General features: G+C 38.8%; 1 protein-coding gene across 3 annotated transcripts in view; it reads left to right on the top strand.

Moving 5' to 3' along the window:
* The window catches only part of LOC136884388 (uncharacterized), a 267,201-nt gene extending 250,700 nt beyond the window's left edge, over positions 1-16,501 (top strand). For all 3 annotated transcript variants that reach the window (XM_068229938.1, XM_068229937.1, XM_067156526.2), the window contains one exon: positions 10,045-16,501. In XM_068229938.1, coding sequence (XP_068086039.1) covers positions 10,045-10,125 — 81 coding nt within the window. In that variant the 3' untranslated portion in view covers positions 10,126-16,501. The remainder of the gene's footprint in view (positions 1-10,044) is intronic.
* Positions 16,502-16,742: the final 241 nt, after the last annotated feature.

The raw sequence follows: 16,742 nt of genomic DNA, 5'->3' as shown, positions 1-16,742 counted from the left end.
GCTCCTGCCAGGAATCGAACCCGGGACCCCTGTGACCAAAGGCCTGCACGCTAACCATTTAGCTATGGAGCCGGACATAATGTAGATAATTCCATTTAATCAATACTGCTGTACAATGTATTTACACTATCGACAATCAGTCATCCTCAGCTGCTTGAGAACATCAGTTAATATAAGAATGTGGTCAAAAAACATAGAGCCGGGCTGAGTGGCTCTGTCGGTTGAGGTGCTGGCCTTCTGACCCTGACTTGGCAGGTTCAATCCTGGCTCAGTCCGGTGGTATTTAAAGGTGCTCAAATACGACAGCCTTGTGTCGGTAGATTTACTGGCACATAAAAAAACTCCTGCAGGACTCTAATTTCGGCACCTTGGCGTCTCCGAAAATTGTGAAAAGTAGTTAGTGGGACGTAAAGCAAATAACATTATTATATTATAAAAAACATAGTAAACAACATTGATGACAGGTTAAAATCAATAAAATGTTATTGTCATGTCGATAGATCCCTTACAAGGTTCATTACACTTTTGTGTTGAACTTCTCTATTTTCTTCATAATTAAACTGCATTTAAAAGGTTAATAATGGAACACTTTGTATCTTGTGTAATGCTTATGCTGGAGAAGTCCAAACTGTCGCACGGCTGTCCTCAAGCCAAAACGGATTACATTACTATTGTTTACCCTTTAAAATTGGTACACATTGGCTCTTGGAGATTGGTTGTCGTGTTCTATTAATGTAAGTTTTCTTGCTGTTTAGTATGCAGGTAGAATACAGATGTTGAGCCCGGATGCTTGTTGCGCTGCTGGAGGCACGATGGTGTATTTTTAATATAAATACCTTGTACTTGTAACAGGTACTATTGATTAGGTGGAATTATCCCCGCTACATAATTGTGAGATTCATCAATACAGACATGAAAATAATAAACTATAATAATGCATTAAGGTCAGATTGAGACTTGAGACTTGAGACTTGAAACTGGTGTTACAGATATAATTCAAGGGTATGCTCCACAAACAGGAAATACAGATAAGGATCTAGAGAAATACCTTGAATATCTGGAAGACCCTGTACAGGACAAACAGGTTGTGATCATAGGAGACATGAATGCCCAAGTAGGTTAGGAAAGAAAAGGAGATGAAGAGATTATAGATCCATTTGGATATGGGAAGAGAAACAAGGGTGGAGATATTGTGGTAGACTTGTGTGGAAGAAATGAGCTGATCATTGGTAACACATGATTTCAAAAGAAAAACACTCACAAGATAAGACATAGTTGGGATAACAAAATCAAAACTCTGATAGATTACATTTTGGTCGAGATATGTAACAGGAAAATGTTGGTAGACGTAACAGCCCTCCCAAGTGAATCTTTCGAAGGAGATCACAGCGTTGTGATAGCTAAGTTAAAGATGGCAAAGATACAAAAGATGACTGAGATTAGGCAGAGAAAGCTAAGGGTGTAGAAACTGCAGTCGACGGAAATAAATGAAGAGTTTCAGACACATTAAAACAAGTATACCTAAGGAAGACATCGGAAGGGTCGAAGAAAAATGGGCGTACCTTAAAACATTCATGGTGGAGTCTGCAGAAAAGACCTGTATCAGGAAGGAAGAAAGATCAAGAAACGCCCTGGTGGAATGGCAGGGTAAAAGATATAGTTAAACCAAACGATTCCAACCGAGGTGCTCTCACGGCCCCGGCAGCAGCTCCGGTGCTGTGCTATAGCACCGTAGACGTGGTGGGGGAAGCAGGGGAAGCCACAGGTCGTCAAGTCAGCGTGCAGCTTATGAAAACAATATTATTTATAGATGGGCCGGCGTAAGGTTGCACATGACAGCTGCGCACAATATTGGTCACACTGCAATGGCGCACGAAGCGATGTTGCCGCCGTAACAACAGCTGATTGCACGAGACATGGGTTTTTAAAAACATGGGAGAAATGTTTTTAATGTCATCGCGATGATACACAATACAAATGAAATCTGCCGACAAAAATGGAACTTTCAACTCACCGATTATTCATCACACAAAATTATACGAGATAAATATACTACAAAGTTCTTATTATCGCGATGTTACAAAACACGGAAGAAATCGGCCGACAAGGATCTCACTTCAAATACACCAATAAATGTTAGAATAATACACACCGGTGCTAACACAAAATGTTTCAAGTAAAATCCATAAATTTTACGAAAATTCAGAAACCTTATTTTCATACCTGATTCACAAAGGCAGAGGCTCGATACCCTCCAGTTCACTGCCATCACTACCGTCGCCTTCGTTGTCATTGTCATCATCGTCTAGGCAGATCATCAACTCCTGAGAGTCACTGATGATGCCATGTATTGCCATTGCCGAATTAATGAATGATGCGACATGGCTAAATTTCTTCCTGCACAAAGCCGCATCCATTCGAGCAATACTCTCCCGGAACAGTCCTTCCACTTTAGTAACTGTGAAGGACTTGTTATAAGTGCGTACGTAATGTTTTACTTCACCCCATACCGTACCAACTCAATGAGGTTGAAGTGACCGTGGTATGACAGCAACCTAATAACCTCGTGACCTTGTTCCTTCGCTACCTCGTCGACTATTTCCTTTTTTTTTTTTTCTTCTTTTTTTGCTATTTGCTTTATATCGCACCGACACAGATAGGTTTTATAGCGACGATGGGACAGGAAAGGCCTAGGAATGGGAAGGAAGCGACAGTTGCCTTAATTAAGGTACACCCCCAGCATTTGCCTGGAGTGAAAATGGGAAACCACGGAAAACCATCTGCAGGGCTGCCGACAGTGGAATTCGAACCCACTATCTCTCGGATGCGAGCTCACAGCTACGCACCCCTAACCGCACGGCCAACTCGCCCGGTGTCGACTAATTTGGTCATACACATATGCGCTGGATATTTCTTTACTGCAGCCATTCCACTTACAGTTCTTTACGGGCGTTCGAAGAAGGGGTCTTGTCCATTATTACGGAGTGGTAATGTGCATTGTCCATAACAATGACAGAAGGGACTTTGAGCTGTAAAAATCGTACTCGTGTCTTCGTATTGCATCAGCCTGGAAAGAATTAATTCCTGTTACAGGAGATAGCTTAATTCGTTTCTTTCCTGGAGTGCTGTGAAACAAGTCCCTACTATCAGCCCCGTTTTTGCTACTGCTATGTACCCCAGTCACTTTTACCTTCTGTTCTTGGAGGCGAACATCTGTTTGAATGACAGTACGCTTTGAAAGCCGTAATGTTTGAGATATGCGATCCACAACATGATCTACAGGAACGGAGAGACGGCTATACAAGCGTACGAATTTCGTCTCCCTCTCGTAAAACTTTTTTTTTGCTAGGGGTTTTACGTCGCACCCGACACAGATAGGTCTTATGGCAACGATGGAATAGGAAAGGCCTAGGAGTTGGAAGGAAACGGCCGTGATCTTAATTAAGGTACAGCCCCAGCATTTGCCTGGTGTGAAAATGGGAAACTACGGAAAACCATCTCGTAAAACTCACAAGTTCTCCGCACTAATTCTAATGCCTGACTATTAAGGGACACTCCGCGGCTCAAAGGATTATCACTTCGCGCTTCATGACTATGTTGTCATTTCCGAGACATCGCACTGCATTCGTTAAAATAAAATTTCACAATTATCTCACAATGAAAACAAAACTTTCATAAACACGCGAATCACACCTGACCACGTGCTAGCGGCGACAGACAAAACGGCAACACTTCAATACAGTAGTCAAGCTACTTATAGATGGCACCACTATACTACCTATATTGCCAACAACAATCAACTGAAAATAGTTCGTATTTATTTTGTAGCTCGCTTAAACCTTGTAATATCTTTTAAATGCTCATATTTGTGTAAGCAAATAAAAGATTATGAACACTATAGGGAATTAAATACGAATTAACATTAATAAAATGCGTAACTGTATGTGACATAAAAAGTAGTGGATTGGTGATTCTGACTGATGGGTGACGTTCTTCATTTCATTTTTGTAGAGGTGCCAACATGACTTACAACTGTCAAGTGCAACCTTTTGCCGGCCCACCTATAGGACAATTCTGTGAACACATAAACAATTTATTCCGTGCGTACATTGCGTTTGCCTTAATGTACATGTAGTGTTTAAGTCTATTGTTGACATTGTTTTGCGGCAACTAATTTACCGATATTTACAATTGATTTGGCATTAGACATTCTAAGTACAGTCTCTAAGACAGTATCAGACAGAGAAGTCCTAGTTCTACATTTATTTAAATTAAGAATTGAAAACATCTGTTCGCATGCATAAGTTGTACCGAACATTGACGTAAATTTTAAGACAAAAGCATGAAGTCTGGGAAATTCTTGTGGATGAACACCTTTGTAAAATGAAATTAAATCACCGTTGTAGTGGTAGTACCTGCCTTTCGGATTGCGTTGCACTGTAGTTTTATCACCTCTGTTTGGAAATATGATGGTGATTTTTCAGGATGCGCTGAAATTGGGGTCATAAATATTTAAAGTTGAGGTGCCATATCATTCATTTCTTGGAATCGGGCATTGAATTCATCGTGCAAAGTCTGTAACGACGTCTGATAGTCTCCAAGATTTTCGTAAGTAGACAAATGTAATGATTTTAATGAAGTAACATTGTCAAAATTTTCGGCTTCAAGATGTCTTTTCCATAACAAACTCTGCATTTTGAAAGTCTTAATTCTATCACACATGGTGCTAATCAGTGTGTTTCTCCCTTGAATGAAATATTTAAATCATTTCAATAAGACTTTATGTCCGCCAAGGAAGCGAGGTCAGCTACCCATTGTTTATTCCGCAAAGTTGGTTGTGGAGAATCTTTCATCTCTATGAACAGATAAACTTCTTCAATTATTGCAAAGAAGGTTGCTAGCACTTTCGCGCAACTTAACCAGCGCACAATACAACAACAGGGAATGTCGCTACATTCTGCCTCGAGGTATTTTAAAAATCATTTGAACAGCCGATGGTTCAAACCTTGCTTTCTGCAGAAATTTACACATTTTGACACAGTACCATAACAGATTTAAAGCTGCGAAAGATTTTTGCACATAATTGTTCTTGATATAAAATGCAATGTACGGCATGGAGTAGTTGGGGAAGGAGGGGAGCGGTGCTGCTGAGTGCAGCGCTGGTGCGCCCCAGCACTAAGTGCTCGAGTTGGAAAGGCCTGAGTTAAACGGAAGTAACAAGCTTGGAAAAGATGGCTGAGAAACAGAACAACAGAATGCAGGTACTGCAAGAAGGAGTGCTCCAAGGCGGTTCAAGAAGAAAAAAAGAAATCCTGGCAAAAATTCACCGAATCTCTGCAAGAAGAAAAACCCAGGTGAAGATGCTAACTTCATTAAAAACGAACAGGAGGAAGTGATGACACAGAAGCAGGATATATTGCAGAGGTGGGGAAAATACTTTGAACAGCTTTACAACGTGCAAAATACCTCTGTACAAGGAGAAATCGAAGAACCAGATTTAGTGCAGATGGAAGATAAGGAAAACGAGGTGTCCATGGCAGAGATTGAGTGGGCCACTACAAGAATGAAACGAGGCCAGGCAGCTGGAATTGACGAGGTCGCCATAGAAATGATAATAGCAGCAGGAATAGTTAGTCTATAGACTCTTCAGAGTGATATGGAGAGAAAAGACTATTCCAAAAGAGTGAATGAAAGGGGTCATTATACCAATTTTCAAGAAAGGAGACAGGAAGCAACAGAGGAGTGACACTGATACCTCATACAGCTAAGATCCTTGAGAGAATCTTGGATAGACGAATAAGAGACAGAGTAGAACACCAGTATGGATTCAGAAGAGGCCAATATTTACATTGCATCAAATGATGGAAAGGTATTGGTAATATGGAAAGGACATGGTAGTAACATTTCTAGATATTGAAAAGGCATATGACAGTGTCTCAATATCAAGGAGAAGAGATGGGCGAGGAATTAAAGTCTATGCTCTTTGCTGATGACATTGTAGTTTGGGGAGATAATGAAGAGGAAGTACAGACACAAGTTGATTTATGGAATGAGGAGATACGAAATTGTGGAATGAAGATTAGTACTGTGAAAAGTAAGACACTGATCATGACAAGAGGTAACAGAAAATCCAGGGGACTGATACAAATAGGAAATGAACCTCTTGAAGTAGTGACATTTTTTAAATATCTGGGCAGTGTGATATCATAAAATGGAAATTTGGATGGAGAAATTGATTTAAGAATACAGCAGTCTGCAAGTTTCTACCAGTGTGTGAGACACATTGTATGGAACAAAGATGTGCCAATGAAGTGCAAGAAGGTTTTATGCTCGCCCTATTATAAACCTGTACTGACCTATGCTTCAGCAGCCTGCACGTTGACTAAGCGGAACCAAAGTAAGATACAGGCAGCTGAAATGAGGTTCTTGAGGAGCATACAGGGAAAGACAAGACGAGATAGAATATGAAATAAGGAGAAGCTTGGGAGTGTGTAAACTTCAAGAAGAGATTGATATAGCAAAGCTAAAATTGTTTGGACACATGATGAGAATGCCAGGAAAGAGAATAGCAAAGAGGACATTCATGGATACAGAGGCTGAAAAAGTCAGTTGTGCAAGTTTTCGACTGTGATTTGTGGCTGTCAGTTTTCAATATGAGTGGTCATAAAATGAAATATAGAATGTTAACCACCAGCGAAAACTATCCAGTGACTGTGATGTGGGTGAAAGACATGAGGAAACTCTGATCAAATTTTCTGCTAGTTCATCCCAAAAATCAGTGCAAACATCAGACTAAGAAATTGTAGATGAAGTCATGATATGGTGGTTTAATCAAAATCGAACAGAAGGTACAGCCTAGCATGTGCTGAGTAAGCAAGTTTTCACTCCGCTTTTAGCTTAGAATGATATTTTAAAGCATATTGTGGCTGGCTTTTGCACTTTAAGAAACACTACGGACTATGTAAAATTATAATTGATGCAAAACATCTTAATGTAGACATGGAAGCAGTTTGCACTAGAATTTCAATTGTTCATTATAAAAGAACATTTTGCCCACCTAGTAACCAGCTCGCACCACAGGAGAGGTGGTGTTATATACTTTCTAATCACCAGATTGCATGCCAAAAGCCTGGATTACATTCAAAACCACTCCGCAGTGATCATATGGTGTGAGGGCATATGACGCTGTTGATGGTGCTTTTCAACAAGCGTAGGCTATGTACCGGCAGCGAGTTTCACCCTTTCCCTTCCTACTGTCATATATCACATTATTCATTTCATCTCATTAACTCCTCTGATGAGGTTGATGTCAAGAAGGGCAGCTGGTCATAAAAACATGCTACAATGGTTCATCTCACTTTATACCTGACCCCATAGAGAAACGGAACAAGGATTGGACAGACAGACAGACAGACAGACAGACAGACAGACAGACAGACAGACGTTGCACAGCTTTACAATACAGATGAGATAGGATCGTATAGGAAAGATTTACCGTTCCCTGTACTAGTGATGCAACAGGAAAGGCAAGCCCCAGGTCATAAAACATCCAAGGTGTGTCCTAACGCAACTGGTAGAATTATTAGCGATATGTTTTAAACTACAATCAGAAGGCAGCACAGATCGACACACAGCACTGCCAATCAAAACAGTGCTCTAGAAGCTGTTCCTTCTCCCTCATATGACGTCATCCCTGTTACAGCAGTTGATTGATATTTTGGAAGGAATTCAGCTTGTAGGATGCCCATCATGCAGTCAACAACTCATTACATAAAATAAATGTCATTGTAAAGTCCGTATTGTCGTACGTATACTTTAAGGTTAATTGACGTATTCGACAACGCGATTTATTTTAATGTGTTATTCTGTCCTTGTCTTTTTTGTGCTTTTTCTTGAATATTTTACGGCTGATGATGTCTACAAGTTAGACGAAACATGTCCTGTCATATTTTAAATAATGTTGTTTAAATAATTAGACAATAAACTTTTGGTATTTTAAAGGTGGAAAATTGACTTAACCTTAAAGTCGACAACTCTTCTAGACAAAGCACAAGCAAATGCCTGCTTCCATGATGATATTTTGAACTCGCTGCATGTAGTAGTGTAACCCAGGCCCTCACGCTGGCCTCTATGGCTACGTCGCTGCCTTCCTCATGTCATCCATGTGCAGGACACGAGTCCAAACATGCATAAACTCCACCATAGATAAATATCCTATATATAACCAACATTTATTAAACATTTTGGAAAAAATATGTAAACTTCGATCAGAAATCAAATCCCATTTATAATCTTAACGAAATCTAAGAAAAAACGAACATCCTGGTTGACACAGTAATGGAGAAAGATTTTAAGCGAAGCTCAATTAAATCTGTCAAAACACACATTACTGGTCCGCCCTCGCATACTTGCACTCACTCTCCCTCCCCTTACCGCTGTTTCTCCCGCCCAATGCAACATCGAAACGGTCGCCAGTCAGTGTGGAGGTCAACACCGACCCAACGTAGAGGAAAGAGGACTGCGACTCCTAATACTATCTTTAACCTCCACCTCATTTTTCGTTCTCGTACTCGGGTTTTTATTTCCACTTTCAGATCCTGGCTATACTTGTGTTCTCTTTGATGCAATACAATGGATCTTTTAAAAACTTCACTCCGTTTTACAGAAATATGACAGATTACAACAAAATCTGTCTTCACTAGTTTTTTAAGTATTTCCTCCAGCCAAGTAATACCGTACTTACCCGAATAATCCCCGCCACCGAACAATCCCCGCACCCTAACTTTAGGAAGGCTGATTTTGAAAAAAAATGCCAACATTGACTCAAATAAAACCTGCACTTCAATTTCTTGCCTCAATTTTCTTAACAAAATTCGTGTAAATACTGTATTTGTAGTAAATGCGCTTGAACACACACACACAACTTATTTTGTCCATGTACATTTTTAACAGTTTTCCACTGTACTTGTTCAATATATTTTTAATATTGAAGCTATGTACATTTTAACATAAACTCCCATTGCACAGACCATAAAATGGCAGAAATGTATTGAGTTGGTGGACCTAATATACAGTAATTGAATTCTTTTAGAATTTCATCTTAGATATTTGAAGTCAATACAGAACTGGAATAAACTAATAAACTAATCCAACAAAAAATATGCCAGTTGTCATCTCAAAGCTGCCACAGATACATTGGTATTTAAATTGCATACCATTTTGTGTTTTATTGTTCTTTTGGCCTGTAACAGATGCATCAGTATTGTTAAGATACGTGTTCTGTTGATGTTAATGACCAAGTTCCAGTTGTCAACCTCATCCTCCGAGACCCTGCTGCGGCCGTAGGTGCACGTGGATTTGGCTAATGTTTCCTGTTGCTAGTGTGCAATGCAGTAGCAAATATAACTTCTCTATTATATCGCAGCTCATGTTGTTAAAGGAGACTTCTTGGGCGACCACAGGCCTGCTGTACTCAGACTGGAACTACAGGCACTGTTTGACTCGTTGTGGAGGATATAACAGTTGATGGGCATCAGTTAAAAAAGTGATCAAACCAAAAGATGTACAAAGAAGGTTGAGGTAGAACATTTGACACCTTACATTTGGAATAAAACAAAATGGTCCGAACCCCAAGAAACAACTATTAGATATCTTATCGTTGATCTCAGTTCAATACGGAAACATTAATGAAGTTCATCTTTAAACCCCAAGAAACAAAGCAAGAGAAGGACTGAAAATGCTAAGTCGGCTCTGTTTTCTTGAAAAATCTGCAAAATGACTGGCTTATATCGAATTGAACTCTTCATGCGGAGGACTGTTGGAAAAGTCTCTCTGAGACCAAGACGATGGTAACCCTTAAGGACAAAGTTATGTGGTCACAATAATAATTACTCTTTACTCTTATATCATACTCACTGGACCTATTTTAAAGTTCTGAGGTATTAGACCAAACTTCTCCGTGCACTTCCTCCCCGCCATGTTTGCTAGAATTGAGCCTTGTGTTACGTAATAGATAACAGGAGAAATGATTTGTATTTGTTACAGGGTTATTACCGAGTCTACAGAGGAGACGGTACCTGCGGAGTCAACCTGATGGCATCTACTGCCATCTTGGCAACTGTTTAGGTTATTGGGAAGCTATGTTTAGCTCTAGCATGGACATTTCTTTTAGAGGAGAGCAAGTTGCACTTGACACCAACCCAAGGAGTTTCTAAATGTTTTAACTTTCTGAATCGAAGCCACATCCTTCAAGGTGAACCGAGCAGCCCCTTCATTTGATACAATAGTGAATAATGACAGTTGAACAAACACACTTCCCATTCACTAAACAGGCTCCAACTTCCTGTCGTGTAAAGTGAAATATGCAAGAGAGATTTTGTTACATGTTTCAAAACTCGCACACAGTTTTGAAGTTACTGCTGCAATAGCTCTTTGCAGAAATGTGAGGGAAGTAATTTTTCTGAAAAATGTAATTCTTACTAAATATGTAACATGACCTAAGTGGACAACCACTGAGAGTAGATGGTGAATTCTTTAGCTGAAGAAATGTTAATGAATCTCCAACTTTTTAGTTCAAGGAAGTACTTCTTGAAGCAGAACTGCATTTTGTACTGTTGTATGCACAGTCTGCCACTTTTATTGATTTAGAAGCTCCCTGTGAGGATCCTGAGATGGCGGATTCAAACCCGGCACACGTAGTCTAATTTTTCAAGGGTATTGGACACTCCATGTTGGCATGTGAAAGATCTCTGGTGACACATTTGGTGTTCAGCCAACACAATTCATTTAAACCCAGACATAGACGTCCTTCTATAAGCCTACAGTACAATGGAATGTCAAAATTGACAACCAGGCCAGTAGATGGCATCACATTAAAATGCTTGCTGAAGCCATAGCCTACAATTATCATTTTCATTTTCAGTAATGTTCAACTAAAGTGTATCTGCCTTATTTATCTTGTGGTAAACACACCTTACTTTGCAAAATATCATTTTTACAGCAAAGTTAAACAAACAAACGAACAAAGACTTAATGGCAGTGTTTATTCATCAGTTGTTTAAAGCTATTTAAATCGACTTGTGAGGAAGGACCGGGGATTGTCACGCTTTGAATAGAGGTATCGTGAATGTGTCAGCTGCCAGTAATGTACCAGGCACCTTCGTTGGTGTTGCCGATGTTCTGGGAACGTTTCACTTGGTAAACTTTTACACAACTCCCTTCATCATGTGAGCAGATCAACCATCGCTAATGTATTGAACGACAAGGGATGTAACATGACCTCTCCACTGATGTCATCACCTTTCAGCCACATTATAGACCACGACACAGAAAAGAGACGTATCTACAAACTTACTTTATTCTAGAGCGAGTGCTTTAATGACAGACACCAGATGGACTACCCCTAAATTTTTCACAGATTTCTACAAAAGGTTCAGTCTCACCTAAACCATTATTGCATCAAGTGCTTTAATCGCACTCATAGGTTCTGTTTGTACATTTAGAAACCTGTGCTGTAGCGAGGGAGCTGAATGGAACAAAACCTTTGATATAATAATCTAACCACAAACAGATTATGCCCATTTATACAAAAGAGAAATGCAAAAACATAATCATATAAAATACAAAATACTGTGCATACCAGTGGTTTGTAAAGTGTAGGTCTTCGTCCCTATTTGGGAGGTAAGGAATTTGAAAATTACCATTTCAATGCTGAAATTTATTCTAAATCATGTTTAGTGATATATAAAATGTAAGACACCTCTGTCTTTTCTCAAATAACAATACAAAACTCTTAAGAGAACAAAACTGACTGGGGAAAGACAGCCTATGCACATGGACAGACTGGTCTACTCTACAAGAAATGTCCAGGTTTATCTAGCTACATCTCCTAGATAATATTATTATGATTAATCTTGCATGTGTATTTTAGAGAAATTGGGTCAAGTACTCGCCAATAATGTGATATGAAACATTCTTGATATAGGACTGACTGTGTCCATGACACTTTGCATCCATTTAACTTAATCGTAATTTTAATACTCTCTGCGTCTTTGTGCCAATATAAATATTTTGTAATATTGAAAACTTGTAAATTAGTGAGTTCGTCCAAGATTTCTGCATCACAGAAAACTTAACTTTATATCAACAATTAAGTTCCCAGTCATAACAGTAAGAAATGTTAAAAAAAACATTCAAGCTCTTCATGAAATTACCAATGCAGTCTATTCTAGTTCAAAATCACTAACAACATTCATTCACAGAACTTTTAATAAATTCTTGGCATTTGAAACAAATTATATATGTTACAGTCTCTGTGAATTTACTGTCATTGTGCCACCCCTGGTTCGAAACTGCAGAAGGCTTTTTTTTTAAATGTGGTCAATTCAAATATTTATTAAACATTTGCATTCTGATTAGGTATTTACTTCTGCTGTTTGAAGTCACAGAAATGAAATAAAAGTGACCCCTTCCAGAAAGTAATTTTAATTTTCTGTTACTTTATTTTGGGCAAACAAATAATTTTAGTGCAAATGACTGCCAACCCTAGAAAAATGTTTCTAGCCAGTTTTTCAGTCATACCTAAGAATCCATCACTTAGAAGTTACAAGTTAAAATGTAGCTTACAGGAAACGTGCAATAAAGTTTTCTTACATTTGCGGTACTGCAGTAACCTTTGACAAACTGATAAAACACAGAATCTTTCTTTTTAATTCTTAATGTCAAGACTTGTACAGATACGTACAAAATTTGTTCACCTGAATATCCTGCTATAGTTGCCTATACCTAATAGAAGTTTGAAAATCCAATTGCAACATATGCGAATCCCCAGGAAAGTCCTAACAAAGCACCCACATTTCATCACATAGTCTCTTTAAAAAACATGACGCTTGCAAATGACTGTGATTTATTGTACTTGTTGGAGGCTGTCAGCTGGTTATTGCCTCCTCGATAGTACAGTAATGCAGAAATTCTGGGTGAAACGAACAGTTCATCAGTTGAGATTGCTCCTACTTACAACTCTTTAAAATGTGAACAGTTCTTTGTCTTTTTATACCCTCCACGCATTATGTCCCTTACTGGTAACACAAACATACCGCCGCTGTTGTTGTATTCCATCAGCTTCATCTCTATAAAAATTATAGAATTAGAAGAATGAAACATACTTAACTGCATGAAAATAGTCACAGCATTGCAGCTTCCATGTCAATACCTTTTTATTGTGAATTATGCACGATAGGACTGGGAATGTACTTCCATCTCTGCAGCTTTTGAAGTTTCACCCTCCCAAGGAAATACAGTGGAACCTCGTTAAAATGCACTCATTAGAGAGGATGTAGAAACTCCATCAAACTTGAGTTTCCGACAACAAAACATGTTCATTTAAAAATATATTCATTATGTTATGGTGTCCTTGAAATGTGGAAAACCAGCCTGAACTTTGCCAGAGCGCTCGATTGTCACTTGTTCACTTCACTATTTTTTCTTCCAGATTTTGCAGACAACGATTCAGTTCCCTGCACAAATATTAGCCTTTTTCTCTCTTGCTGCTAATTTATCCTAGTTTTATTGTTTCTGTCCGGAAAAGGGCTTAACTCAAACTACAGTGCTGTGCACTATGTATCTATAACAATCAATGCAGCTGAGTAGAACTCCTGACTAGTTCCATGTGTCACTCGCTCTGTTTGTGGTTGCAGGGCTAAGAGCGCTCAATGAAATAGCCATCACTACCGATGACTAAGAAAATAATTAAACGTGGATCGCTACCAAACAGTTTCTTGGTGTAATTTCTGCCTGAAGTACTGAAGAGAATAATATTTCCATGTAATATGGTATTGGCAGAATGACCTGGTTGCTAATGTGGATTTAACTGATTGAATTGCATTATATTCAATTAGCAGAATTGATACTAAGTCAAGCTTTCATTTGAGGATTTAAACTCTACCCTGTATTCAATTTAATGAACTACTGACCAGTCCCCAGCTAACAGTACGTAAATCAACAAAACCATCTTCATACTGAAGAAAAGAATACAAGATGCTTATTAAAAAAAGAGAGACAATTTTATCGAACAAGAAGCTAAGAAGATGGCAGAGAAAGCAAGAAATGATCCCTTCCTGGCGCTAAGAAAGAAAACAGCTTCGAAAGCCAGAGAAATTCTACTGAATAAATGGGAGTCTCATTTTCAAGCAGTTCTAAACAAATCGGAGGAGAACGTAGTTTTATCAAGGATAGAAGGGAATTAGAAGAACCTACAAAGACCATAAAAGATAAAAATATATCAACAACACCTGGGTAAATAGAGGACATCATAAGAAGAACGAAAAACTGTAAGGCTCTGGGACCGGACCAAATTTGTATTGAACACATCAAGGACTCACTAGAGACGCTACTACCAATGTGGACAAATATCTTCAATATTTGCTTGGAGAGGGGTATTCCACACGTATGGAAGAAATCGCTTATTAAAGTGCTATATAAAGGTAAGGGCGACACAAGTGCATATAGAGGAGTGGCGCTAGAAAACAATCTGAAGATAGTTACAAATAGGCTAGAATCAGAAGTCACAATTCCAGAATGTCAATTTGGTTTTACTAAAGGAAATACAATACCTGTTGGGAGAAGCCCTAAGAATATCCAAAAGGAAATATTTCACTGTGTTCATAGACTACAGCAAGGCTTTTGACTCACTCGACAGGAAACTACTGAGACAAAAAATCAAGGATATGATTGGCATAGAGCACCCACTTATCCATGCATTGGAAGACGTTCTTCAATATAACTACATTGAAATCGATGATGGTGTCAACAGATCGAAGACTACTACACAGACCAATGGAGTCCTACAGGGTGATCCCATAAGTCCGTTGTTGTTCAACATAATGACAGCAGACATCGTTGAGATACTCAAAGGAAAGAAGAAAACCACGTTAATCATGTATGCGGATGACATGGTCTTGGGCTCGACCAACCAAGAAGAGCTGCAGGAAACCTTGATGGAACTTGAGACATGGGTAGAGAAAAACCATCTTTCAATCACTATGCAGAAAACATATCAGATGATTGTCAGAAAGGGAGGGAGAATATCGCAAAACCACATACTGACTCTCCACAACAAACCACTAACGACAGTCAATAGGTTCAAATATTTGGTTGTAACCCTTCAAACGACAGCGAGCTCCTTCCGGTGTCACATCCAGATAGGACAGCAGAGGCCACGAAAGCAATATGCAGGGTAAGGAACATTGCAGCACTATCGCTGAAGACAGCCATCTGACCATCTCTGACTTAGATTGCATAAAAAAGGTGAAAGCTCGTTTCCTAAAACATGCCCTTAGGGTGGGAAAATATGCACTATCTAGACTTGTTTACGTGCTTGCCAAGGAAACTTTTTTTATGGAGGATCTAAGACTACGTGTGCCTTCTACTGAGGCATCCAACAAATTACTGGAACGTAGGAGGACGAAGAGAACAGAGATAGATATTGACTTTTATGGAACATCAGCGATGATCGACCAAACTGGACAAAGCCGAACCAGGAGCAAAGACATACCGTTACGAGACTGGCCGTTCGTGGATTTCATTATAAGATTTGTGAGAATAAGCTTTTTCATTCACTGAACAAAAGGTAGGGGTGGGGGGGGTGGGGGTGTGTGTGTGTGTGTGTGTGTGTGTGTGTGTGTGTGTGTGTGTGTGTGTGTGTGTGTGTGTGTGTGTGTGTGTGTGTGCGTGCGTGCGTGCGTGCGTGTGTGTGTGTGTTTTTTATGCGGACAGAAATGTACCCTGTATCACATAACAGTATGTCAGATGAGGACAAAATCTTTGTCTGATTACAGCAGTGAAAACTAATTCCTGTTCGGTAGATAATTTCAATTTTATTATGATTTTGTTATTGTACTCTGAATCAGGTCTCCATGAGTGTTAAAGTATCTTTGATTTGTAGTTAATGCTGTTTCAAGCGTACCTTAATAAATTGATTAATAATTCGTTTTTTAACTTTTTAGTAACAGTGTAAATAAACATGGCCAATATTAAATACCAAACAAAAGATTAATTCTAATACCTCCTGGACATAGTAGAAATTATTTTTAAAAATAGGATATGTTTGGGAGACTTTAGTAAACACATCTTAGCAATGCATCTTCTTTTAAATGACCTTTGACTAGTATAGGCACATAAAAACATACGTAACTTACGGTACTATCTTCTTGCCTCTTCACACAGCTTTAGGGACCCCATGAAGGAAGACTTTGAGTAGTGACATTCTCCATTTTCAATTTTTTCTTTTTCCTGTCTGAATTAAGGGAAGTCGAGCTTCTCAGAATCTGAATTAACGAGATTGAACTGTATGTTCCTAGAAGCACATCAACTACTTGTAAGTGTTACCAGCGTGTTATATCCCATCACAAAATTAAGTGTGGTGTTGTATCTTATAGATTGTACTTTGTATTTTTACTTACTGTTTCTATTTGAGAACAAATATAGAGTATTGTTTTGGAAAACACATGTGATCATTTATTTATTTACCAGTTATTTGCTTTCAGCTTTTTGTTTGTTTATGGACGACCTGGTTGTGCAGGTACTGTACCTACACCATAATCATGTCTCATATGTAATTATCTTCATTTCCATGTTGATGCATAACTTTCATATGGGACATTAAACGATGGATGTTCCACTAATCGACACTTTGCTAGGTACAGTTTATACAAATTTAATAATTAAGTACCAATTTCGATTCCCTT

The sequence above is a fragment of the Anabrus simplex genome, chromosome 12, assembly GCF_040414725.1.
Source record: "Anabrus simplex isolate iqAnaSimp1 chromosome 12, ASM4041472v1, whole genome shotgun sequence".
In the NCBI taxonomy this organism is placed as follows: domain Eukaryota; kingdom Metazoa; phylum Arthropoda; class Insecta; order Orthoptera; family Tettigoniidae; genus Anabrus; species Anabrus simplex.
Note: the sequence above shows the minus strand (reverse complement) of the source record. Positions and strands in the feature narration are given on the sequence as shown.